General features: G+C 37.9%; 1 protein-coding gene across 3 annotated transcripts in view; it reads left to right on the top strand.

Annotated features, from left to right (window-relative positions):
* The window catches only part of LMBRD2 (LMBR1 domain containing 2), a 38,392-nt gene extending 13,042 nt beyond the window's left edge, over nucleotides 1–25,350 (top strand). For 2 of the 3 annotated variants that reach the window (XM_068423487.1, XM_068423488.1), the window contains 12 exons: nucleotides 5,623–5,697; nucleotides 6,042–6,155; nucleotides 6,750–6,933; nucleotides 7,797–7,978; nucleotides 8,755–8,888; nucleotides 9,103–9,208; nucleotides 9,940–10,037; nucleotides 11,855–11,958; nucleotides 13,151–13,197; nucleotides 16,053–16,155; nucleotides 17,434–17,563; nucleotides 19,491–25,350. In XM_068423487.1, coding sequence (XP_068279588.1) covers nucleotides 5,623–5,697; nucleotides 6,042–6,155; nucleotides 6,750–6,933; nucleotides 7,797–7,978; nucleotides 8,755–8,888; nucleotides 9,103–9,208; nucleotides 9,940–10,037; nucleotides 11,855–11,958; nucleotides 13,151–13,197; nucleotides 16,053–16,155; nucleotides 17,434–17,563; nucleotides 19,491–19,551 — 1,338 coding nt within the window. In that variant the 3' untranslated portion in view covers nucleotides 19,552–25,350. Of the gene's footprint in view, nucleotides 1–5,622; nucleotides 5,698–6,041; nucleotides 6,156–6,749; nucleotides 6,934–7,796; nucleotides 7,979–8,754; nucleotides 8,889–9,102; nucleotides 9,209–9,939; nucleotides 10,038–10,820; nucleotides 11,042–11,854; nucleotides 11,959–13,150; nucleotides 13,198–16,052; nucleotides 16,156–17,433; nucleotides 17,564–19,490 lie in introns of those variants that run through there. The other variant, XM_068423489.1, reaches the window with a different exon arrangement.
* The last annotated feature ends 468 nt before the right edge of the window (nucleotides 25,351–25,818 follow it).

The following is a 25,818-nucleotide window of genomic DNA, read 5'->3' as shown; positions in this document are numbered from 1 at the left end:
ATGTCTTTCTTGTAGTGAGGGGCCCAAAACTGAACACAGTGTTTGAGGTGCGGCCTCACCACTGCCGATTACATGGAGACGATCACTTCCCTAGTCCTGCTGGCCACACTATTCCTGATACAAGCCAGGATGCTGTTGGCCTTCTTGGCCACCTGGGCACACTGCTGACTCATATTCAGCCAGCCATCGACCAACACCCCCAGGTCCTTTTTCACCAGGCAGCTTTCCAGCCACTCTTCCCCAAGCCTGTAGCGTCGCATGGGGTTGTTGTGACCCAAGTGCAGGACCTGACACTTGGAAAACATGAGTAGCATGAATTTACTGTGAAATATCAGTAAATTAAGAAAATCATGATAGTGTGCCACTTGATAACACTCGATCCTGTGTAAAAATCAAAAGAGAGATAGTCCCTGATGTGAGAACTTGGCAACTTGATAGCCATTATTTGTTGGTTTTATTCTTTTGTTCATAGAATGGTTTCGGTTGGAAGGGGCCTTAAAGATCATATTGACCCTTTTGGAGTAATACTGGTCACTGATGAATAACATTCCAGAGTGAACTCTAAAATATACTGCAAAGATGTTTCACTAGTGTTCATGCAAATTGTATATGTCTGCTTTTATGCTCTGCTCCCAGGATATTTCTGCAATCTTGACAAGAGTTTCCAAGTTGGATTTGCAGGACCATGCTATGTGCCTTTTGAGAAGAGTATATGTAGATCATTGTTTTTTGCGAAGAGGTTTTTTTGAGACTGTATTTAGTGTTATTTGTGAGTGAGCAATAGGCTCTAATGTAGTTCAAGGAGGCAATGGAAATGTAACCCGTTGAATAGCTACTCCCTGTTCTACTGCTGTGATACCATGGCTTGGAAATAATACTTCTGAAGAGTTGTAAGGTAGAGTGGTAACTTCTGTGAATCGTCAACATAAAATAGTAGTAGAATCCTCATTCTTCAGTAATAGCATTTTGAAGAAATTGCTAAAAACATCTGAGTGATATATAATTACAAAACTTACTAGAAAATGAGCAACAAAAACTGTTTAGCAGGCTAGCACTTAGAATAGAACAGAGTATTTCAGTTGGAAGGGACCTACAATGATCATCTAGTCCAACTGCCTGACTACTTCAGGGCTGACTGAAAGTTAAAGCAAATTATTAAGAGCTTTGTCGAAATGCCTGGAGAGGGAGGTGCTGATCTCTTCTCCCTGGTATCCAGTGACAGGACACATGGAAATGGTTCAAAGCTGGGCCAGGGGAGGTTTAGACTGCACATTAGAAAGCATTTCTGTACCGAGAGGGTGGTCAGACACTGGAACAGGCTTCCTAGAGAGGCGGTCAATGCCCCAGGCCTGTCAGTGTTTAAGAGGTGTTTGGCCAGTGCCCTTGATAACATGCTTTAACTTTTGGTTGGCCCTGAAGTGATCAGGCAGGTTGACTAGATGATCATTGTAAGTCCCTTCCAACTGCAAATATCCTATCCTGTCCTGTCCTGTCCTGTCCTATCCTATCCTGTCCTGTCCTGTCCTATCCTGTCCTGTCCTGTCCTGTCCTATCCTGTCCTGTCCTATCCTGTCCTGTCCTATCCTGTCCTATCCTGTCCTGTCCTATCCTGTCCTATCCTATCCTGTCCTATCCTGTCCTGTCCTATCCTGTCCTATCCTATCCTGTCCTGTCCTGTCCTGTCCTGTCCTGTCCTGTCCTGTCCTGTCCTATCCTATCCTATCCTATCCTATCCTATCCTATCCTATCCCCTTAAACACAGCATACCTTGTGCCTCAAAGGCTCTTCCATGGTTTAAAAACCCAGAGTTTTGGCAGAGGCACCAGTTCTGGAGCCAGGTGTTGATACCCTGGTCTCCCCTGTTTCTTCCAAAGTCTCTTATCCCCCATTACTGTGAGGATTGAGGAAAACACTACTTGTGCTCAGGAATTTTTTAGCATTCTTCCAAGGGCACTGAAATCTCTTTTAATTGACCTCAGACTTTTTGTTGTGGCATCATTAGTACCCATATGACAGAGCAGGAGTGGAGAGCAGTCTGAAGGTTGTACTAAGCTCTTCAGTCTTGTGGTGTACTTGTTCGGGCCCCAGGGAGGCAGCAAACTTCCGTGAAAAAAGGGTCTTATACTAACATCTTGTACTAGATTGTCCTTTAAGTCAGGTAGAGTGACTGATAGATTCAGAGGTTATGCCATACACAAAATAAAATATATTATATTGTTAATGCATGATAAAACCTTGTTTCAAGGTTTGACGCTTCGTGTTGTTTTTCTTTTTTTCCACTTTTCATTTCTTTCAGTCTAGAAACGGTTGCATTATACCTCAGAAATCTTGGCCAATATTTTATTTTCAGCCTTCATACGAACACTGAAGTATGTGAAAATATTTTAAAATTCTTAGGAATACTGGTGCTGAATCTGAGAACTTGATTGTAAATACTATGAATTGCTGCTTTGTCAAATAAATCACAAAATTTTAGCTCTCACCCACTTTAGTTCAGGCTTTCGTTTCATTCCTGTATCAGGGATTCTGATACTGTAGTACTGGAGGATACTTCCCAATTTTTTATTTTTAATTTTTTTCCAGCCCAGGGCTCTATTTGACAGGGCTGAAGGATTGACTATTTCAGACATTCTTGCGGGATTTTGTTTGTTTGTTTGTTTTTCATAATCCCACTGCACAATGAAAAATTCTTTGCCACAGACTAACCAGATCTCTTGTGATCATTCCCTCAGGAGATTCAGAGGGCATCCAGAATTACTAAGTCATCTGTTAGAACAGCCTTTTATATGTCGAAGAACTGTCTATACCCATTTAGCCTCCCTTGTCACGCTAAACAAATACAATTCATCTGTCTGCTGATCATCCTATTTGACAAGATTTCTAAGCCTTTACAATTATTTCTGTCTTCCAAACTCTAGAACTTACGTCTTTTTTTTTTAGAGTGCTGTTTGTAGCAGCAACAAAAAAGCATCAAAAGGTTATCTCTGTATTGCCAAGAGGATGAAGAATAAAATCTAGTTCTTGCTAAGCCTGATAAACTGCTAGAGCCAGTTCTGACACAACGTATCTAGCTGTTAGGTAGCATCTTTTTATTACTGATAAATACCAAATGGTCTCAGAAGTGAGCTATGTGGAGATAAATGTGAGGAAGATAAAAAATGAAGTAGTGTAAAATGATTGCCTCCTCCAAGCTCAGGAACGATGCATCCCAACAAAGAGGAAGTCAGGCAAAAACACCAGGAGGCCTACATGGATGAACAAGGAGCTCCTGGACAAACTCAGGCACAAGAAGGAAGCCTACAGAGGGTGGAAGCAAGGGCAGATAGCCTGGGAGGAATACAGAGAAATTGTCCGAGCAGCCAGGGAGCACGTTTGGAAAGCTAAAGCCCTGATAAAATTAAATCTGCCCAGGGACGTCAAGGGCAACAAGAAAAGCTTCTATAGTTACGTCAGTGGTAAAAGAAATATTAGGGAAAATGTGGGCCCTCTCTGGAAGGAAACGGGAGACCTGATTACCCAGGATATGAAGAAGGCTGAGGTACTCATTGACTTTTTTGTCTCAGTCTTCACCGGCAAGTGCTCAAACCACACCACCCAAGTCACAGAAGGCCAAGGCAGGGACTGGGAGAATGAAGAACTGCCCACTGTAGGAGAAGATCAGGTTCAAGACCATCTAAGGAACCTGAAGATGCACAAGTCCGTGGGACCTGATGAGGTGCATCTGAGAGTCCTGAGGGAACTCGTGGATGAAGTTGCTAAGCTGCTATCCATCATTTTTGTGAAGTCGTGGCAGTCTGGTGAAGTTCCCACTGACTGGAAAAGGGGAAATATAGCCCCAGTTTTTAAAAAGGGGAAAAAGGAAGACCCAGGGAACTACAGGCCAGTCTGCCTCAGCTCCGTGCCTGTTAAGATCATGGAGCAGGTCTTCCTGGAAACTAAGCTGAGGCACATGGAAGACAAGAAGGTGATTGGTGACAGCCAACATGGCTTCACTAACATCAAATCATGCCTGAAAAATTTGGTGGCCTTCTGCCATGGGGTTTCAGCGTTGGTGGATAAGGGAAGAGCAACTGACATCATCTACCTGGACTTGTGCAAAGCATTTGACACTGTCCCGCATGACATCCTTGTCTCTAAATTGGAGAGACATGGACTTGACAGATGGACCACTTGGTGGATAAGGAATTGGCTGGATGGTCACACTTTGGGTTGCGGTCAACATCTTGATGTCCAAGTGGACACCACTGACGAGTGGTGTTCCTCGGGGGTCGGTATTGGGACCGGTCCCGTTTAACATATAGCATCTTTGTCGGCAACATGGACAGTGGGATTGAGTGCGCCCTCAGCAAGTTTGCTGACGACACCAAGCTGTGTGGTGCGGCCGACATGCTGGAGGGAAGGGATGCCGTCCAGAGGGACCGTGACAGGCTTGAGAGCTGAGCCCATGCAAATCATGTGAAGTTCAACAAGGCCAAGTGCAAGGTGTCCTGCGTGTGGGTTGGGGCAATCCCAAACACAAATACAGGCTGGGTGGAGAATGGATTGAGACCAGCCCTGAGGAGAAGGACTTGGGGGTGATGGTTGACGAGAAGCTCAACGTGAGCCAGCAATGTGTGCTTGCAGCCCAGAAAGTCAACCGTACCCTGGGCTGCATCAAATGCAGCATGGCCAGCAGGTCGAGGGAGGGGATTCTGCCCCTCTACTCTGCTCTCGTGAGACCCCACCTGCAGTACTGCATCCAGCTCTGGGGCCCCCAACATAAGAAGGACATGGAGCTGTTGGAGTGAGTCCAGAGGAGGGCCACAAAGATATCAGAGGGCTGGAGCACCTCTCCTATGAAGACAGGCTGAGAGAGTTGGGGCTGTTCAGCCTGGAGAAGAGAAGGCTCCAGGGAGAACTTCCAGCAGCCTTCCAGTACCTGAAGGGGCTACAGGAAAGCAGGAGAGGGACTTTTTACAAGGGCAAGTAGTGACAGGACGAGGGGGGAACGGTTTTAAACTGAAAGAGAGTAGCTATAGATTAGATATGAGGAAGACATTCTTTCCTGTGAGGGTGGTGAGACACTGGAACTGGTTGCCCAGAGAAGTTGTGGCTGCCCCCTCCCTGGCAGTGTTTAAGGCCAGGTTGGATGGGGCTTTGAGCAACCTGGCCTAGTGGAAAGGTGTCCCTACCCATGGCAGGGGGATTGGAACTAGATGATCTTTAAGGTCCCTTCCAACCCAAACCACTTGATGATACTCATCAGGCTGCATAAAGTAATAAAAGTTAAACTAAACCAGGTAAGATAGAAACTCCTTCTCTTTACCTACAAGTAAAACAAGAAAGTAATTTCCATTTCAACATTCATGCACAGAAACCAATCCTCCACACATTCACAGATTAACGTCTGCTTACGGACATCCTGGGCTTTTTTTACAAACACATATATTCTTTATAAATACTCCTCCAGTGATCCTGTGTTAGAAGTCTAGCAAAGCTGTGGCTTTTAGGAAGTTCTATTGTTTTTAAGCTCTGATGGTTATCTTTTCCATTGGGAGGGCTGGAACTCTTATCTGACCCTGTAAAATTTTTTAATCTATTTAATGTAATGAAACAACTCTTAATTTTTTTTTTCCTCAACAGGAAGTCCGTAAAGTAAGTGAGAGTATAAAGTATAACCACCCTTTGAGAAAATGTGTTGATACAATACTGAAAAAGGTAAATTGCTCATCTTCAGCTGTAATTGTTCAATTTGGAGGGGGTGCTTCCTGCACCTACTGAATACTTGTACATTCGGTTTTTTTCCCCTTAACGTAAAATCTCTAACTGGCATCTTGTGAGTTTCTGACCAGACTTTGAGTTGAAATTCTTTGTGGAATGCTTTCTTATAAAGTATGTAATTACCTGCTGTATTTTGACATAAGTAGTATTTTAGAAACAGAAAAATCTATGCTTAGAGTGAGCTTTTCAGTTGCATGAAACACCCCAAATACTTAAAAATAATTAACAAAGAGCACTTGCTACTCCTTCATCTTCCAGTTAATTTTCCCTTTTCATTCCAGTGTCCTACTGAGTACCAGGAAAGAATGGGTAGGAACATGGACGATTATGAAGATTTTGATGAAAGACAGAACAGTTATCCAAGTGAAAAAAGTTTGGTCAAACTTCACAAGCAGGTATATTAATAAATGAGAGAATGCCTCACTTATGCTAATGTAATGAGAATAAATGCTAGTCAAACAAAGATTTTCAATGTACTGTACCTGAGTTGCAGAGTATAGTGGGTTTGAGGATTGCTACTTAACAGAAACTTTTCTCAGTGAAAGAAAACATAGAAGTTTAATATCTCAAGTGATGTCCAGATCAAATTTCTGGATGTGTAAAAAGTGTTCTTGTGTTATATCTTGACAATGTTTTAACAATCTGTGAGTAAGCCCTGTAATGGTTGATTGACAGTGCATTCTAAAAAAGAAATCGTAGTAAAAGCTTGGTATTCACTAAGATGCAAAAATAAAGTAGTATGTTGGAAAAAGTAGGCTGTTATTGCTACAGATAGATTGTGATGAAAGAACTGCAAAACTCAGGAATCATGTATGTAGTCCTTTTATGATTTATATGTTTAGATAATTAACTGCCTGCTTTTGTGAGTATACAGAATTAATGTTTGCAGTTCTGTAATGTAGACATTTTTAAGGGCTTTTGCAAAGCTTTTTTTTGTCATTTCTTGAAAGGAGTATGTTGTAACCATAATGTCCTGGAATTTATTATAGGTAATCTATTCAGTACAGAGGCATCGTCGTACACAGGTCCAATGGCAAATTCTTTTAGAACAAGCATTTTACCTAGAAGATGTGGCAAAAAATGAAACCAGTGCAACTCGACAGTTTGTTCATACCTTTCATTCCCAGGAACCAGAGAATAAAATTATTCAGTATTTCTACACACCAACTGTTGGTAAGTGCTGTCATGTGGATTTTGAATAAGTAAAGGAGTAACTGGTACTGTTTTGTAAGAACTGATTGTTTTATGTAAAAAGTTCAGTTACAGTAGAGAGAAGCAAATGTGCATCTCAGTGCATTTACATAATGGAATAGCCATCAGGTATTGATTTATGCTCTTGACCATAAGCTTGAATTTTTTTACAAATTTAATAGCAGTTACATGTTGTAATGGCAATAGCAAACTTTGCAGCCTGAGAAGAAAGCAAAATAGCAATTTTACAGTATTGGATCCTGGCTACCTTCTAACATTTGTGGGATATTATTGAGGTGGCACCACTCTTCCAGTAAAGCAAAGAGGAAAGGACTCTTCATCTGTCATGTACCAAACATTAGCACATGCAGCTGCTTGTGCATCTTTTTAGGAAGTGTCTTCTCCTAATCTAATGTTTTAACTTCTAATTTGTTGTGCAGTAGCAATGAGTTATTTCCAGGGTAGGACAATATAATTTCATACCCTAAACTTTCTTTCTGAGAAAGTAACAGATGAACAAACAAAAAGTGGATCACCCATCTGATCTTTGGCATCTGGGCCAAAAGTGAAGCGTTCTGTTTTATGCCCCTCACAACCCCCAATCCATCTGCAAATTTGCCTTCCATATCCCACCCTCTTTTCCCCAGTGGTGCATATGGATGCCTTAGGGCTGAGCCAGATCTCTAGGCATTGAAAAAGCCCTGAAATTAAGTGTGTGACCCCCCAGATTTCAGCCTTGATTTTAAGTGCAAGAAGTTCATAAGAGTTTTTGTGAGGGAGTTCCATTTCTGTTTGTGTAATTTTCATTAACCCATTCCGGATGTGTTTGTGTTTGTTTTTTCTAGAGTGGTACTGGGAATGTCTTCTACGACCATGGTTTTACAGGGTACTTGCAGTTGTTCTAGCTACGTTCTCTGTAATTGTTGTGTGGTCAGAGTGCACATTTTTCAGCACAAAACCAGTTCTGTCGCTATTTGCGGTTTTCATACAGCTGGCAGAAAAGACATATAATTATATATACATAGAGGTAAGTTTGAGATAATCACTCAACAAAGATCTTTTCAGATAGATTGTTATTACAGTAATAGTAGACCAGACTGATTTAAAAATAAGTCTCTAAATAATCTGTCAACTTTCAGAAGGTCTCTAAAATATGTAATACCAAACTTTGCTTCTGTGGAGGGAGTCTGCCTTTTGCCACTTCTTACAACTCTCCAATATGAGGTGAAGGTGTGACCCAGTTGAGCTGAATGTGTAGAGTAATTTGTGAAACATTAGCTTGGAGCTTAGGTGTTTAGACTTTGTGTCTACTCAACCATATATGTGACCTCTCTTTCCTAAACAGGAATTTACTGCTGACCAAAAATCCAGCCACAGGAGTGGCTAGCATATGTGTGCACAAAATATATCAGTAAAGGAACTGAGCTGAAAAATTCCAGTATACTAACAAAACAGGTTGAATTGAAAACACTAGTTTTTATCACTTTTTGTGGGAATTTCAAATTAGTCATACTAATTATTGAAACAATTACAGCAATTGGCATAAGAAAAAGAATTAGTATTAATGTTCCTAGGGTTAGTTGTGTTAGCTCATATGAAGTGCAGAATGTTACAAGTATCATTCTCAATTTAAATTAGTCAAAAACCCTCGTGAAACTCTTCTCAGAGCTGTTGTTATTGTCCCATCTCAAAATGAAAAATTAGATGGCAGTCAACCTGTTGCATGCACAGACTATGTGCTGAATGCATTAAAACCTTTAGTAGAGTACTGCATTCAAATAGCTTTTTTTTTTTTCCCCCCAGATGGCCTGTTTTCTTACCATCTTTTTCCTAAGTATCTGTGTTTACTCTACGGTCTTCAGGATCCGTGTATTTAACTATTATTACTTAGCTTCACATCATCAGACAGATGCGTACAGTCTTCTTTTCAGTGGCATGTGAGTATGTGGCATATATTTTGCTAATTTTCTGTCAAATACTCAATTGAAAATGTTCATGAAACTTTCATTTATATTCTTTCATTTATAATTACATGGGTATAAATCCTAATGAGCTGTACATCACGATTCTGCGATATATCCAGTTATGATTTCTTAGTATTTTTAGTGCAAGAAATAGTTTTAAATGCTGTTGCATCTTGCATTTGTGCAGGTTATTTTGCCGTCTTACTCCACCATTATGCTTGAACTTTTTGGGCTTGACCCATATGGATGCAACAATCTCTCACAGAAAGACTCAGCCAACTGCTTATACATCTGTAAGTACAGACAGTGTGGTTTTGAGGCTTCTGTGTGGTTTGGAAGTAGGCAAAATATTTTAAAGTACTTCTTATAGTAAGATTCAGATATTCAAATCTTTTCACTAGTATTAAACAGGGTAGAAATACTTACTTATAGACTAGGAGTGTAGTAATGATTGCTAGCTATACAGGAGTTACCAATAGCTCAATTTTTCTGTTTTGGTCTCTTTACCCTAAGAAAGTATAGTATTATGCTGAAGAGTTCAGACTGTCTTCACTTCCTAATTGCTTTAGCTTCCACTGGCTTTAGTGTATGGAACATTGGGACGAAACCTAGCTTGCCACTGAAAACCAGTGAGTTTGGTTTTACTGAACAACTAGTTTCTGTAGGACAGCAAGTTACATCTCACACCTTTGTTGTAGCAAGTAGATTCTTAGTATTGTCCAGAGACTCTTTTCACAGCAGAAGATGCACCAGATTTGAACTGGTTCTGGACTAGGTGAGACAACAAGATCTAGCATCTTAGAAATCTCAAAGTGGATACACTGTTAGGTGCAGCCTTTTTATCTGGGCATTCTGGGTCAACTGTCTGAATCAGATCTGTGATGACAATACTTACTTATGTTTCAGTAACTAAAGGATTGTGTGTTTTTCTGTTGTGGACTGAAAACAGTGAGATGGCACAATATTTATGCTTATATGTAGAATATATCTGATTAGAGCTTGCTCTTGTGGATTTTTTTTCCAGATAATGGGATCCATGAAAGTGCTGTCCTTCATTGCAGATGGATTCTATATATATTACCCAATGCTTGTTGTCATTCTCTGTATTGCCACATACTTTAGGTAAGTGATTTGCAAGACAGATCCTCCATGTTTCTTTACGTTAATAATACTAGTTTCAGCAATCAGGAAGAAATTCACTTCTCTTCCAGCAGTTGAGTTGTGACATATTAATAAAAATGCAAAAACTAAAACAATATATTGGTATTGATATATGTGAAATGTGTACATTTTAAGAATATCAATTGTGTTAACTCATAACTGAGTTGTGGGGTTTTTTCCCCATTAAACTTAATTCCTAGATTTTGAGGTCTGATCTGTTCAAACTTTGGTACCCACAAACATTTATATTCTGCTTTTGAGATTAAAATTGCCATGAGGAAGCTATGTTTTCAGCAAAGTTTTCTAATAAACTGAGAAGCATTAGCAGAAACTTTAGGTAATAAACTTTTTAACAGACTCGTAACAAATCTCTGATCCGTTACTGGACTTCAGTTTGAAAGCATAGTGGTTTAAATCATTTGATCTTGTTTCCCTAAGCTACAGTTTGTTGGAGGCTGGAAGGATAATTGCAGAAAATACTGTTATATGCTTGCTTTATCCTTACATTTCAATGTGTCTGCTTTTGACCACTGTAAGGGATGAGATACTTTCGGTCTGACATTGCTCGGCTACATTTGTGTTCACTTCTTCAATTTTGCGTTACCATTCAGTTTGAAAGCAATGTATGTTTTGAGTCATGTAGAATGTAGTTAAATGCCTTGAATGTCCATTAGTAGCCTATGTGCATCCATAGACAGTAAGACAACAAAGATCCAGTCCTAGATTTTCTCTGCTTACCTTTAGGTTAGGTGACAAAAGTGGTGGTGGAAGCAAAAAAAAACGCACAAAAAGCAAACAGGAAAGCCCATGACAAGAAAACAGTTGGTGTGACGTCTTGACCGTGAAGATCTTTGGTCTTGAATGCCATAGTGAAAAGTGACTGAAGGAGAGGAAGTTGCTCTGCTTGAAAATAAACTAAAGGAGAGGAAATTGCTTTGCTTGAACTTTAATGCTCTCTAATAATTCAGAATCATGCAAAACTGAATGTTTAATAAAAATCTATCAAGGAAAGCTGTCTCTCTTGTTTAATCCAGCAGTCTTGAAGTTCAGATAGTATAGGAAAAAAACCTTTTCAGCATAAATATACAATGAAACCAACTTTGAACATGATATTGATGCTGCATTTTGGAGAGAGGAAACTAGTAACAAAAGCAGCAGTTGTGTTCTCTGGTGTGAAGTTGAAAAGATGAAAGTGGTTTCATGCTATCTAGTTCCAGGACTAGGTTAAAAAAGATGGAGCAAGCTTGTTATCTGACTGCTGCCTAATGGGTATCCAGTATGGCAGCCAGCACCCCTACAGCTTGAGAGTGTGCCACACATTTCTTCTGAGTAAAACCGGAGATGAAGGAGGCTTTCCTGTGTTATTACTGTTTCAAAAACACAGAAATCATAATAGGTAGAATTTTTATAGTAATTGTCTTCTGGCAAAGAGGAATGAATGAGATATCATAGGTATAAAATCTGTTGTATCTGAGAACATCTCAAGCAACATCTAAGCATATAGTCTTATCTGAAATAATTTGCACTATAAACAGTTTTATCTCTCTGTTTGAACATGATTATTCCATCACTTTCAATTGGATTTAGAAACATATCACTATTCTGAATTTTCTGATTTCTCAGCTAGTATAGTAATCTATCTTTTCTTCTGTATTGCTTTTTTACCTGAGTTGCTCATAAATTTCTGAATAATTTGTTTTACATTTTGCAGTGTAATATGTCTAAACTATTCGTTGTAAATTAACAAAGGAAATTGTTTCTCCTTCTCCTTTCACCAGTTTAGGAACTCGTTGTTTGAATCTTTTGGGATTCCAGCAGTTCATGGGGGATAGCGAAATGACCTCTGATTTGATTGATGAAGGAAAAGAGCTAATCAGGAGAGGTCAGTTAAGTCCTATATCCTAGTCTTCCTGCAAAGTATACTATGTTGTTGCATTAAACTTGTCTGAAATGTAACATGCAAAAAGCATATAGCTTGTTAATATTTTGAAAACTGTACAGGGGCAGTCTACTGCACAAAATGCAATAGACTCACAGCATTGTAGTTGCTATATAAACAGTGCTGGACTTCACTGACATCTGAAGTAAAGTATCAGCTTTACTCATCCAGTATCTGAATTTTAGGTATTTCTAAATATTTTACAGTTCAGTTAAGTGGTGCTCCTCTGAAGTCATTACTGATCTGATAATACCTGAGCAAGTGCTTGTGTAATCTGTTGTAAAGGATAGTTAGCACTTAAATTGTCTTTATCATCAATAAACTCATTTTAATCATTCTTTGTGTAAGCCTGTTGATTGAGCTGCCCAAATTCTGTCATTTCCTTTAGGATATTTTTCTGTTTCAATTAACTGTGTTTTATCACACAAAGCATGTTATTCTGTAAAGCTGTAATTATCTACGGGTTTGGAGAGCTTTTTTATTTTTTTATGTTAATTTTTATTGAAAATGTTTCTTGAAAGTTGTTAAAAGCTGTTGCGGTTATTGAGTAAATGTTTAGAAATTAAAATATTTGGATACAATGTTATATTATGGAATACTTTCATTCTCCTTTCATAGTTCATGAAAAACAAAACCTAGATTTACTTGGAGTAGTAGTATTTCTTTTATTTTTTGAGAAAGAGGAATGTCCCTCATTCCCTTAAACAAGAGGTTACTCTTTCTTTGATACTATGATGTTACACTTCCAGCTTAATAGCAGATAAGGACACAAACTATTTAGGTAGTACTTGGGGCTTCACAGAACTTCAGCAAGACTTTGATTCGATAATGCTCAAGTTTCTTCTTAACGTCATACTTTTTCCAGCTATTTCTAAGAGGTTTCTTTTTGCTTTGCCAGCTGGTATCCAAATGTTATGCCTTGACCCAAGATATCCTCATGATGAATTCATTTTAATGGAAAACTGCATAATGATAGACAAGCAGCCTTGTCTTTTGTTTTTATTTAATTGTATGAGCCATCATTTCAATAAGAATCTTTGCTAGTTAACTTTGGATTTTCATTGTTATTTTAAAAAAAAATATTGGTAATGATTTTTCCTGTATGGAGCTCAGACAATTTTTTTTTTATTTATAGAGAAAAGAAAACGACAAAGGCAGGAAGAAGGTGAAAACAGAAGAAGGGTATGAGATTGATTTAGCTGATTAAAATATAAATATACTACAATATCTGGTAGGATTTGCCATTGCTATTTAATTCAGTGTGATCTATTTAAAAAAAAAAAAGTTTCCAATAATTGATGGAATCAGTTTAATCTTGCAGAATAGTCTTGGCTGGGGGGAGAAAAATAATTTACATTTTAATTTTAAAGGATAAGAGGGCAATTGTGGTCACACTACTTGAAAATTTTTGTAACTTAGTGTGCTGTGAGAATGGTGTATGCCAATAGGTGTAACAAGTATTAAAAACGGTCCTGGTTTCTAGGATGCAGAATAATCTGAAGTGGCTTATTATCAGTCTCTTATGTTGGTACTGCGCTGCTTGAAATAACTGCAGTTGCAGTGTCATAGTATTCACTGAAATGGGGACTGTATGCTTCTCCCAAACTTAGCCATTGCTTTGTGTGCTCATTGAAACGTAATTGGCACGGATTTTTTTTTTTTTCCAGAGGAGGGAATTACATTTAAGACAGAATTAATACTGTTACCACTGAGTAACAAACAGAATGTTTGTTTGAAATCATAGTTTGAGTGCATACTGAATTGAAGGGTTTGTGAAGGCAGTCAATCTGAATAAAAAATAATTCAAGCAACTTCATTTTAAGGAGCTTCAGTTAACTATAGCTTTAGTTTTTCATTAATTTATAAAGTTTGGAATTTAGTATGGAAAATCACAATCAAAGAGGTAGATCGAAAGGATGCATGCAAAAAATGAACTGACTAAAGGAAGGAAAAAATATTTTCTGCAGAAAGGCAAGATAATACTGAGACTAAAACTTCTCAGCTTTTCAAGCTCAGGGATACTTCAATTCTGGATGACAGCCAATACTGCACAGACCTTCTGATCTTCCTGCCCCCATCTCATAATTTTAGAACTTGAACTTATTGTGAAACCAAATAGTAGCAAATGCGTGATGTGTTTAGTATACATTGACATGATCTGACATTAAGTAATAATTGTAGTTCAACACCAAACTCAATTTCAGATGTTACCTGTTTTTTGAATTTACGTTAAATACTGTAGCACATTCGTTCCTGAAACTTTTGGGGCTTTTGAGAGTGTTATCTTTTACTGGATCATGATTAAATGCTTAATCTGTCTGCAGCTTAGAACTGTAACATATGGCATAAATTATCACAGTAGCTTTGATTATACCAGTTCTTCCCAGTCCATAGTCTGGGATCTGGATATGAGTCTGAAACATTTTCAAGTTATTGGAGCAATTGGAAAAGTTTCTATTGAGACATGAAGTTGTCTCCTACTAAAGCATGAGACATTTTCTTCTTTAATATTTAATTATACTTCATACTAAAATGTCTACATACTAAAACGTGATAGAATGGAAACACAACAGAACAGAGAGTGGTGGTGAATGGGGCAAAGTCCAACTGGCGGCCGGTCACTAGCGGTGTTCCCCAGGGCTCGGTTCTGGGGCCGGTGCTGTTCAATATCTTTATAGATGATCTAGACGTAGGGATTGAGTGCACCCTCAGTAAATTTGCAGATGACACCAAGCTGGGTGGGAGTGTCGATCTGCTGGATGGTAGGAAGGCCCTACAGAGGGATTTGGACAGGTTAGATAGATGAGCCGAGACCAACGGCATGAGGTTCAACAAGAACAAGTGCCGGGTCTTACACTTCGGCCACAACCCCATGCAGCGCTACAGGCTGGGGGAAGGGTGGTTAGAAAGCGGCCCGGTGGAAAGAGACCTGGGGGTGCTGATCGACAGCCGGCTAAACATGAACCAGCAGTGTGCCCAGGTGGCCAAGAAGGCCAATGGCATCCTGGCCTCTATTAGGAATAGTGTAGCCAGCCGGTCTAGGGAAGTGATCGTCCCTCTCTACTCAGCACTGGTGAGGCCGCATCTTGAGTACTGTGTTGAGTTCTGGGCCCTGCACTTTAAGAAAGATGTTGAGGTGTTGGAGCGAGTCCAGAGGAGGGCGACCAAGCTGGTGAAGGGTCTGGAGGGTCTGACCTACGAGGAATGGCTGAGGGAGCTGGGGTTGTTTAGCCTGGAGAAGAGGAGGCTCTGAGGTGACCTTATTGCAGTCTACACCTACCTGAAGGGAGGTTGTAGTGAAGTGGGAGTTGGCCTCTTCTCCCGGGCAACTAGTGATAGGACAAGAGGGCACAGTCTCAAGCTTTGCCAGGGGAGGTTCAGGTTGGACATCAGGAAGAATTTCTTTACAGAAAGGGTTATTAGACATTGGAATGGGCTGCCCAGGGAGATGGTGGAGTCACCACCTCTGGATGTGTTTAAGAAAAGACTGGACATGGCACTTGACAGGGTCTAGTTGACAGGGTGGTGTAAGGGCAGCGGTTGGACTCGGTGATCCCTGAGGTCTCTTCCAACCTGATTGATTCTGTGATTCTGTGATTCTGTGAACAAGCTTAGTAAACAGTCTGTCCAAATGTTTTTTGGTGCCATCTGCATCTGGCCATTTTACCATTCTACCACTAGATGGAAGTAGAAATCAAAAAAAAAGCAATGTTCCCAACATAACTTAGAGCAGTTGAGTGAACTTTGAGTGCAGCTTTAACATCTACTTTGTTTTCTGCAAGTCTCTTTTCTAGAGAACAGTTATGGTAACCAGTTTAGTGAAGGATTATATCTTGAGTTTAAAACAAAACCAAAATTCTTCCTATATCAAGATACTGAACAGGAACATTTTCAAAGTATTACTTTCATAGTCTGATGTGATTGACCAATTAGCTCTGAATTGTGGGTGTGGAATATTTCTTGATCCTACGTGTGCTTTTGTTGTGTTACTTTTTCCTCACAGCTTGTGTTTTCTTTTTTTTTGTCTTTTTTTCCAGGAATGGAAGGAACGGTATGGAAATAGAGACAATTCCACTAGAAACAGAGTTGTCCACACAGACCAAAAAGAATCCAGCTTCTCGGAGACCAATACGAATAGACGTAAGCTTTGTGGGTTTTGGAGGGAGTTTGTTTTGTATTTTTAATGTCGTGTCTGCACAACACTGTCTGTGTGAGCAGCTTCAAATAGCTTCATTTTTGTCTTAGATGATGTGCTGATATATTCTCTTCTGTGGCACAGTGGCATCTTGCCCATTAAAGACACCTGAAAAGAGTGCTGTATTTCTTCCCATCTTCAACACTTCAACTAGTTGAGGCTGGAGATTCTGACTAGTCTCAATTACATGGTCTTCTTATGGGAGGTAAAATGATTGCAATTAGAGTAGCAGTTGTCAACAAAGAGACTTTATTTAGGGTACGTCTTCAAGTTGGGAGTTGTAAATCTTAAAATTTACCTCTTCTAGTTGCAAATGAACTCTCTGACTGGAATAATTGAATAATCAAATAAATGACCAACAAACGTAAAGCCAATAACATACCACATGAGTGTTTACATGTTCATTTAATAACATCTGTTAGCAAAAAACTTTTTTGTGGATGCACTAAACTTCCAAAAAGCTTATTTGTCACAGTTTTAATGCTTTTTATGTATTTTATGTGCTCTTGTAAGCTAACAAGTGAGAAATGAAACTGAAAAATAGAAGGAAAAAGGAGGAGCAGGAGGGAAGCTTTGAACATGCTTTTGAGATAACTCTGGTAGATTTTCCCCCTTCTCTTTACAAAGTTGGAAACCCGGATTTTCAGTGGTAGACTAACTGAAATTGTATGAAATTATATTTTAATGTTAACCATATGAATATGTAGCATTCCAATACCAAAACAAGCTGTAGTTATTTGCCTAGTGAAGGTGGCAGAGTTCTGCAGAGTTCTGGCAGGTCTGCAGAACTGCAGAACAACTATATTTCATTAATTAATGAGATTGCCTCTTCAAAAACAAACAAAAGCAAATCAAACAAACCTCCAACTAGCTTAGTTGATGTGGGAAGTTGCGAAGATGAATGGGTAATTGATTGATTTAAAAGTAAAGTTTGCATGTAACTTCTCATTTTCTTGTATTCTTTGCAAAGTAGATCTCATCCTACTTGAGGGGCAAAAGAAAAGTTGTAGTTACATTGCTATGGAGATACAAAAATGAAATACTACAAATTTGAGCATGTAGCTAAATATGGTTTAATCTTGAATCTACTCTAAATCCTTGCACTTACACTTTGGAATAGATACTAGCAAATTATTATTCTGGTCTTTTAAGTTTGATGTCTCCACACACTCCAAGGTGTTCGTAGAGCAAATGAGTGTCTTTCCTTCCCTTTACCTATTCAGCACTATCAAAGTATACGCGATCAAATGGTAGGACTGAAAGAGATAGAATAGAACTCCTCCAGGATGCAGAACCTTTGGATTTTAACGCAGACTCAATTAACGATGACCCTCTTGAATCGGACTCGGGAAGGTGAGGAATCTTCTGTGTTACTTACAATTAAAAGATAGTAATGTCTTCTGTCTATGACAGCTATATCAGATGGTTTCACAATAATAGTTTTGTAAACAAAATTTATCATCTCACCTAGCTCTTTTCCTTTCTTCCTTCCCCCTCATGATATGGGAATAGTTTTAAAACCAATTGAAACCTGAAGGTTTTTCAGTGTTTTAGAAATGTCTGAGTAAGATTTGAGTTTGAATAGAATTTTGTATGTTGGCATAATCTGAAAAATACTGCATTCAAAACCAGAAAGCTGGAGAATGACCTGCGTATGTACAATATAAGGTTTTCTCTAATTTCCTTCAAGACTTTAGAAAGCTTGCTTGATTTCCCCATGTAAGCCATCATAAAGGGCTGCAAGAAAGATAACTGAGTATTACAGGACCAGTACTTGCAGCAGTACAGCTGGGGATCAGATGCTGGAACTACTGGAGTTAATTAAAATCTGAACTTATTGAACAAAAAGTCCCAGACTGCACAGTGTAGCTCTGTCTATAGTAGAGAATTCTGTGGTTCTGTGGGTGTGACTGCAACACCAAATTTCCTTCATTGTGAAATAGCGTATTTTATATAACTTCTAAGCTCTGCTCTTATTTAAGAAACAAGTAATACATATTATGGGTGCTTTTTTTATCTAGCTAGTTATGATATAGAACCATTTAAAGGTAAATAATTTTAAATTCCCTTATAAAAAGTTATAGTTTACATTATTTTTTAGCTAAAACCAGCATACCAATTCCAATAAAAAATCATAAATGGTTTCAGTTGACTTATATCTGTAATGTCAACAAATAAATGCCAGTTCAAAACATGCAAAGAATGCTGCTAAATGACACTGCTAGGTTTTACAGATTGATTCAGCAATATTAGTTTGTATCAACAACTAACTTGTCTAGTCTAATGTCACCCCGTTTGAAAAGGTCGTTCTTTTTAAGCACAAGAGTTTAAAGAGGAACTAGCCTAGCAGTTCTGTCAGCTGTTGACTTCTCTGCAGTGTGAAAGGGATAATAGTCTACAAAAATAGGAATATATATATATATAATTCTTATGGAGCAAATACTTTTCAAGTACAATATCTGAAGTCTTCTGGCACCTATACAGACTTTGCAGAGTGGAACATTCTGAACTTTTTCTTTAAAAATAATATCTGGAGCCACAGAGCTTAGTTGAGCTTTCCTCTAGTAACCTGTATTTCATTTCATAGAGGTAATAGATCAAGGATAATTGCATATGAAATTTCAATTAACTGAAAAATAGCTTGTGTAACATTGATTTTTAAAACTATAGCTCCTGCAATAATTACAAGTATTCTAGAACAGTAAGAGCACTAGGGATACTAGGTTTTGGCTTTTTGTCTGTTCAGGTTTTGGTCAGTACTGTGGAGTGGAAGTGCTTGTATTGGAACTTATTTGTCCTTTTAAAATGCTTTTAAAATATATTTGACCAACAATTTGTGAAGCTTCTTTTTTCCCACTAAGTATGCAGCCATTTGTTTTCATTATCTTTGATACTATATTTCTTGTAGGAACACCCAGTGAAATATTCTGTTAATCACCGAAACTACTTTTGGATGCTGTTGTATTGGTTTGTTGGGTTTTTTTAAAAAAAAAAAGAAAAAAAATTTCCGTTCAACAAAAACATTCAAATTTTTCCTTTTTATCAGGAAACAAGGTTACTTAAGACTCCCAGTATTCATATCACTGTTTTTCTTGGTCACATGAGATTTAATTTAATGACAGCCTATCAAATTCTCATGGAAACAGTAATTCAGTAGAAGTTAAGATTCTGTAATTCATTGAGAGTTAAGGAGTAAGTGCAGTGAGAGTTACATGATTTTATGGGTCTTTATTCTTCTGTTTCCTGTGGTACTTTTTCATATTTAAAATTGATTCTGCAGGTACCAGCCTGGTGGAAGATACCTGTCAATGTCTCGAAGCAAAATATTTGATGATGTCTAAACTCAAAGCTGAAAAAAATGCAGTGGAAATCTATTTGCTAATCATTGCTTGGAAAATTGCATTTATAATATATCACTGAACCAGAAAAGACCATTTTTGTTCAAAAAAACAATATGAAGGAACAACTATTTTGGAAATGCACCTGTATGATAACTTTATTACTTATGACAAGAATATGCTTCTTCTGTTGTAGGTATTGTTGTGCATCAGTGTGGGCTTTTGTGTCATGACCAAAAGGAGAAAACTATTAATTAAGTTACTAGAGGGTAAACTTCATAAATATAGCTAGGGCTCAACTTGAACTATAACATCGTAAGTTTTAGGAAGAAGATTTTTTGGAAGGATTTTTTTTTTGTATTTTAACACATGCTGTGAGAGCATCTTAATGCATCCAAAGTGCAGTTATATCAATTACTGTAGTAAACACTTTCTATAATATTTTTATTTGAACTTTATACCTAGTCCAAAATCTACTGAATTAAATTAAAGCTTCTTTTGGCTTCAGTGGTCTTTGAATCAGACCCTGTATAAGCAGAAAGACTGAATGGCAGGCTGTTCTTCATAAAATCGTTAAATACATGTTCCAGTATTTAAAGGGTGGCTACAAAGAAGATGGAGACTCCCTTTTTACAATGAGTCATGTGGAAAAGGCGAAGGGTAATGGTTACAAGTTACTCCTGTGGACATTCTGATTGGATGTAAGAGGAAAATTTTTCACAAGAACAATCAGCCATTGGAATAATCTCCCAGGGAAGTGGTGGATTCCCCAACATTGGACACTTTTAAGATCCGACTGGACAGGGTGCTGGGCCATCTTGTCTAGACCGTGCTTTTGCCAAGAGAGGTTGGACCAGATGATGCTTGAGGTCCCTTCCAACCTGGTATTCTATGATTCTATGAAATTTGGTGGCATAAAGTTTGGAGCAAGGTGTATTGGTGAAGAAAGGCTGTATTTTTTCTTTTCCAGCATTATATGCAGATAAATGATTTTAGCATGTGTAAATATTTGAAACTGAATATGGACCAGAGTTTCACTGTCATATAATCATATGTGCAATAGCAAGAATATGTTATCGAAGATATGACATCTGCTTAGGATTTTTACAGTTTTAATGGCTGAAAAAAAAAAAGAGAACAAACCAAACTGAAACATGGGAAGTTCCATCTGAATATGGGGAAAAACTTCTTTACTTTGAGGGTGACAGAGCACTGGCACAGGCTGCCCAGGGAGGTTGTGGAGTCTCCTTCTCTGGAGATATTCAAAACCCGCCTGGACACAACCCTGTGCAACGTGCTCTGGGGGAACCTGCTTTGGCAGGGGGTTGGACTAGATGATCTCCAGAGGTCACTTCCAACTCTAACCATTCTGTGGTTCTGTGAAAATCTTGGCACTCTAATGTTTTTGTAACTGTAAAAGAAATATAATGTGAAAATTGAGTTAAATGCAGAAACATTATAATTTGCACACACCTCAGGCACGGCTTCAAATTGTAGAATATATCTTTAAAAGAAGGGAAATACATAGCATGACTAGATAACGGTAGACACTTTTAATGTCCCAGATGCCCTCATTGCATTATATATCTGTTTTTAAGGTGCCTGTATTTTGCAGTAAGTTGTTGCAAAAAGAATAATGCTTATTCATTTGAATGCCATTCAAAATGCCAATTATTAACAGTGTAAAAAAGCTTCACATTCATTTCATTGGTGTAGATGCATTTTTAAACTGTAGTTAGTTGAATGAATTTTCAAACGTAATCATAAGGTAAAAGATGTGGTCAAATTCATGATCTCTTTGGAAATGTGATTAATTTAAATTGTTGCTTTATTGCAGTTTGTCTTAAGTCTTTACCACTTGGGAGTTTTCTTATGTGCTTATTGCAAAGTTATGTTGAAACCTGGAAGACCTCTTTATCATGCATAAAAAACAGACATCCCTTAAAGCAACTAGGAATGAGTTATTCTGAAAAGTAAATTTTCATGAATGAGGTGTTCTACGAATTTTTAAAAATAGTCTTTGTTTTCTGAAGTAAATGTTAATGGGGATCTAACCTACCTCCTGTGATTTAGTACATCATGTGTTCTAACAGTAGTGGTATTTGTAATATATTGATATGCCTGTTTTGAAACACTGAATTGTTACTCTGAAGGAGAAAAAATACTCTATTTGTATAGCAATAATTGTATTAATAAATTGGCAGACATAAAATAATTGTCAGTTCTGTTCTTAGGTGAACACACTGAAAGGCAGCCATGTCCACATGTATTGAAGCTCGTACAATTTCCAGATTACCTGTAACGGGGCACTTTTTTAGTTTAAGGTATTTTGTGTATTGTAAAAGCTTAATCAAAATCTTATGGCTGTAGCAGGGACTAGAAGTTGAGAAAATGAGACTCTTTTTTTTATTCAGATTGTCCTTTAGCAACTTTATGTTAGCACCTATTTAATTTATTTTAGATCTACTTAGAAATGCTATCCTGAATTCAGCCTTATATGAAAGGGGTTATAAATGTTCTTGGACATCCATCCACATGAATGTTCTTAGACTTGGTATTTCTATTTTTGAAATTTGTATCTCATTTAATTGCCCAAAAGTTTATTTTTAAAAAACCTTTGGATGAAATAAGGCTCAAGTTCTTTGTGTAACTTGTGAAATGTAACTACAAAGGGATCTAATTCAGTGCTAATGGAAGAATTACAGAAGGACTGTTTGTTTTTCTGAATGCTTGTGAAGTATCCTTACCTAGCCCCTGCTGACTTCAGAGAGTGGGATTGAGCCTTCTTGGGGCCTTTTTTTTTTCCCTCTCAGAAATCAGTGGAATGGCTGCAAACAGAATTTTCAGTGGAAACTTGGTCAGGATTTTATATACAAAAGCTAACTAGTCCCTGGTGTAAGCCCTCTGTGCAGTTTTTATTGGGATACAATAATCTGAGGAGTTGACTGTATAAATTAATGGCAGTGGGATTTCAGTTGCCAACGTAGAAATTCTGAGCTCATTGAGGTGGGAATCCACTGACCTTTTTTTGACGTTGCAGTGGAATGCTGGAGTAACCAGTGGCTGCTTTTTGAAAGCCTGGGAGTTAGAGCTCTGAAAATCTCTCAGGAGTTCTCTGGACTGCACTTGGAGATCCCCGGTGTCACATGCTCCCTGGATTCTGGCTGTTTAAGTAAGGAGTTGATAAGTGAAGTCAGTTTCATCCCTGGTGTTCATTGCTGACCAACAGTTACTGTTTCTCTAATTATGTGCAATTTGTAGGCCAATTAATCTAAAGTGTGTTTTGAAAAGTAATTATAAGTTCCTATGACTAAATCTGGAAGACTTTCAACAAAGAAATATAGAGTGCAACTACAAAAGAACATTGTAGAAATAAGGGATATGCCTGCACAGCATTTGCTGTGTACTTGAGCTAGTTTAAAGTAGTTTACTGCTAGTACAATTAATGCAGAACTTGCTTGGGATCTGTGTGACTAAAGATTTACTCCACTCCAGAGAGGTTGTAGATGCCCTGTCCCCTGGAAACATTCAAGGTCAGGTTGGATGGGGCTGTGAGCAACCTGATCTAGTTGAAGATGTCCCTGCTCGTTGCAGGCAGGCTGGACTAGATGACCTATAAAGGTCCCTTCCAACCCAAACCATTCTATGATGATTCCCAGCCAGATTGCAGCAACTCTTGATGAGTTCCTTGCTACTATAGCTCTGGTCCTAACAGTACTACAGCTAAAAAAATTTGAAAGTAGCTTTGATATGTTTAAGCAGTGACTGTACTGTAGGCTGGTGATGTTCTTTCATCACATTTGATGCTCCAATTTAGGTAATTTAAAATATAACTGCCTTGCAAACTGTGCTTTTGGGAGCTGAATGTTGGCTTATTTATTCTGTCAGTATATAGTCGTATTTATTTGCAACTGAAGAATGTCCATTATATATATCTTTATTATTTCACTTTATGAATTACAGAGCAGTTAAGGTATACTTCCATTTCATCATCATTTCCACAGTTTCCTCTTCATCTGTGAACACCAAAAAAAAACCCAAAACACCAAAAATCCCACCCAAATTAAGTACAAATGTTTGAATATCTTCATGTCAAAGATTTAAACCAGTGAAAAGAATCCATGCAAATTGTAATGAACTTTGAAAAGTGTGAGTGAAAGCAGTAGCTACTTTAGTACTGTGTCAGTGTTGAATTTCTTAAAAAGTATGGATAGCAAAAAGCTCTCGTCAAACTTACTACTCCTACTAGATTTGTAGTTCTCTTTTTTCAGGCGTTTAAAAATACACATATTCTGATATCCTATTGGGAAATGAGTCCTCTGCACTCGCCTTAAGAAAGGTGCATCTCTTAGCAGTGAAGTGGGGGAGTCCTTTTATGAGGGAAGGTAAAGGATATGCAACTTCTAGTCTGTGCTAGTAGTGACGCTTCTGACAAACTATGATATATTTTATTATTTAGGTACGAGATCACATTAAGAAACAACAAACTTTATACTACTGTAACTTACACTACTGGAAAAATCATGGTATATATCTGCCTTTATTTTGCAATCAAGCACTTGTAAAATAGTCACTAACAGTATTAATGGGAATGGTGGAAAGCTGCTGTCTTTTCAATATTTATTCTTGCTATTTTAAAACATAACCATGAAAGTGATTTTTAGATATGAAGTATTAAAAAAGTGATTACTCTGATTTTCTGTAATTATGATAATTTGTATTTTATTAAATTTATCTTGGAATACTGTAAATGTTATATGAAAAATATAATTTTTTTTCCAATTTTCATTATTGCTGCAATTACTTGTAATCTGAGGGGCATTTACAATACCAAACAGAGATAGATCGCTTTATGAAGTAAAACGTTTTATGAGGCTTCTTAAAGAAATCTGTCCTATTCATTACAGACAAATAAGTGCATCTTAATTATTAACAAAAACACTAATTAGGGTATAGATTGTCTCCTGTGTTTTAATTTTTCTTTAAAATTCAGAAGATGTTTATTTTTTTCAGAGCAACTTTTTTGTGAATCTTGAAACTGAAACTTGTACATTCCTTTTCCCTAATGGGCTCTGCAGGAATATGTACTGCTTCATGCCAGTTCTCTAACACTAGCTGTGCCTCTAATTAAGTAGTCTAGTCTGAAGCTGAGACACTCCTACACCATTTGATTACATTAACAGAAACTCAGCATCCCTAGCAAAAAACCACCTTGAACTAGATCCCTTTCTGATACATTAATTGCTGTCATTGATTATGTTGCATTATATTTGTTATATTCTGTTTCAGTCCTATGGTAAGCCCAATCAGGTTTATTCTTTGTTTCTATTAAAATGCACTGGACTGTATTCCTCAGTGTGCTTTTGTGTGCATGTGTGTGTTTTAGTTGTAATTGACAGGCAATAATAATATGCAACTTCAGTTGTTTCTTCAGGATAATGTTGTTATATTTGACATATTCCTATGAATTATAATAGTTCTTATATAGAATTATAATAGTAGGACTTAATTATTTTCTATAGAAATACCTTATATTTCTATAGAGGTATCTGGAAGATAAGGGAATTCATTTGTAAGTACAGGTTTAGTAGTAGAAGATCTTCATTCTCCAGTGTATATCAAGATAGGCTGTAGGAGTGCTGCTTATGGATAGACTATCTTTTGCCTTATGATACAAGTATGTGTGCATAATACCTTGTTTTGAAATTCACTGAGATATAAATTTTTCTCTGTAGTGTTCTAAATTATTGTTGTACTGGTTATATTTTTGAAATGTGTGTTAAAATATCTAGTCAAAGAGTTAAGTTGGCATGAAATAAATCACTTCTGCAATACATTTTCCCTGGTGTATTTTAGATATTCATACTTCTCTGAAGTGTTTTTGATAGTGATCCTTTAGAGAAATTTGACCTATTTCTAACAGGTAGAAATTAAGTTTACTTTAGAAGACAATCCAACCTTGATTTAGTCATCTTTTTGCATCTTCTTTAAAGCACATTAAAAAGGGAATTTGAGAAGAAACTTGCGTATGTGGACGTGTCGTCGTCAGAGTCCAGGGATGAGACTTGGACCCACACTTTGGGCCGGTACCTTTACTGACAGCTCACCCCAGCTGCGGAAGCGTGAGCAGCGTCTGTGAATGCAGGGAGGCGAAGTGCGGCCAGGCCAGGCTTGCTGAAGATGTCAGCTTCCTGCAGCGCCTGGAGGAAGCCTGTGAGGACCCGGTACTCTCCCAGGGCTGACTGGGCACTGGGTATTTCTATGGGGCAT

Source organism: Nyctibius grandis, chromosome Z (assembly GCF_013368605.1).
Source record: "Nyctibius grandis isolate bNycGra1 chromosome Z, bNycGra1.pri, whole genome shotgun sequence".
NCBI classification, from domain to species: domain Eukaryota; kingdom Metazoa; phylum Chordata; class Aves; order Nyctibiiformes; family Nyctibiidae; genus Nyctibius; species Nyctibius grandis.
Note: the sequence above shows the minus strand (reverse complement) of the source record. Positions and strands in the feature narration are given on the sequence as shown.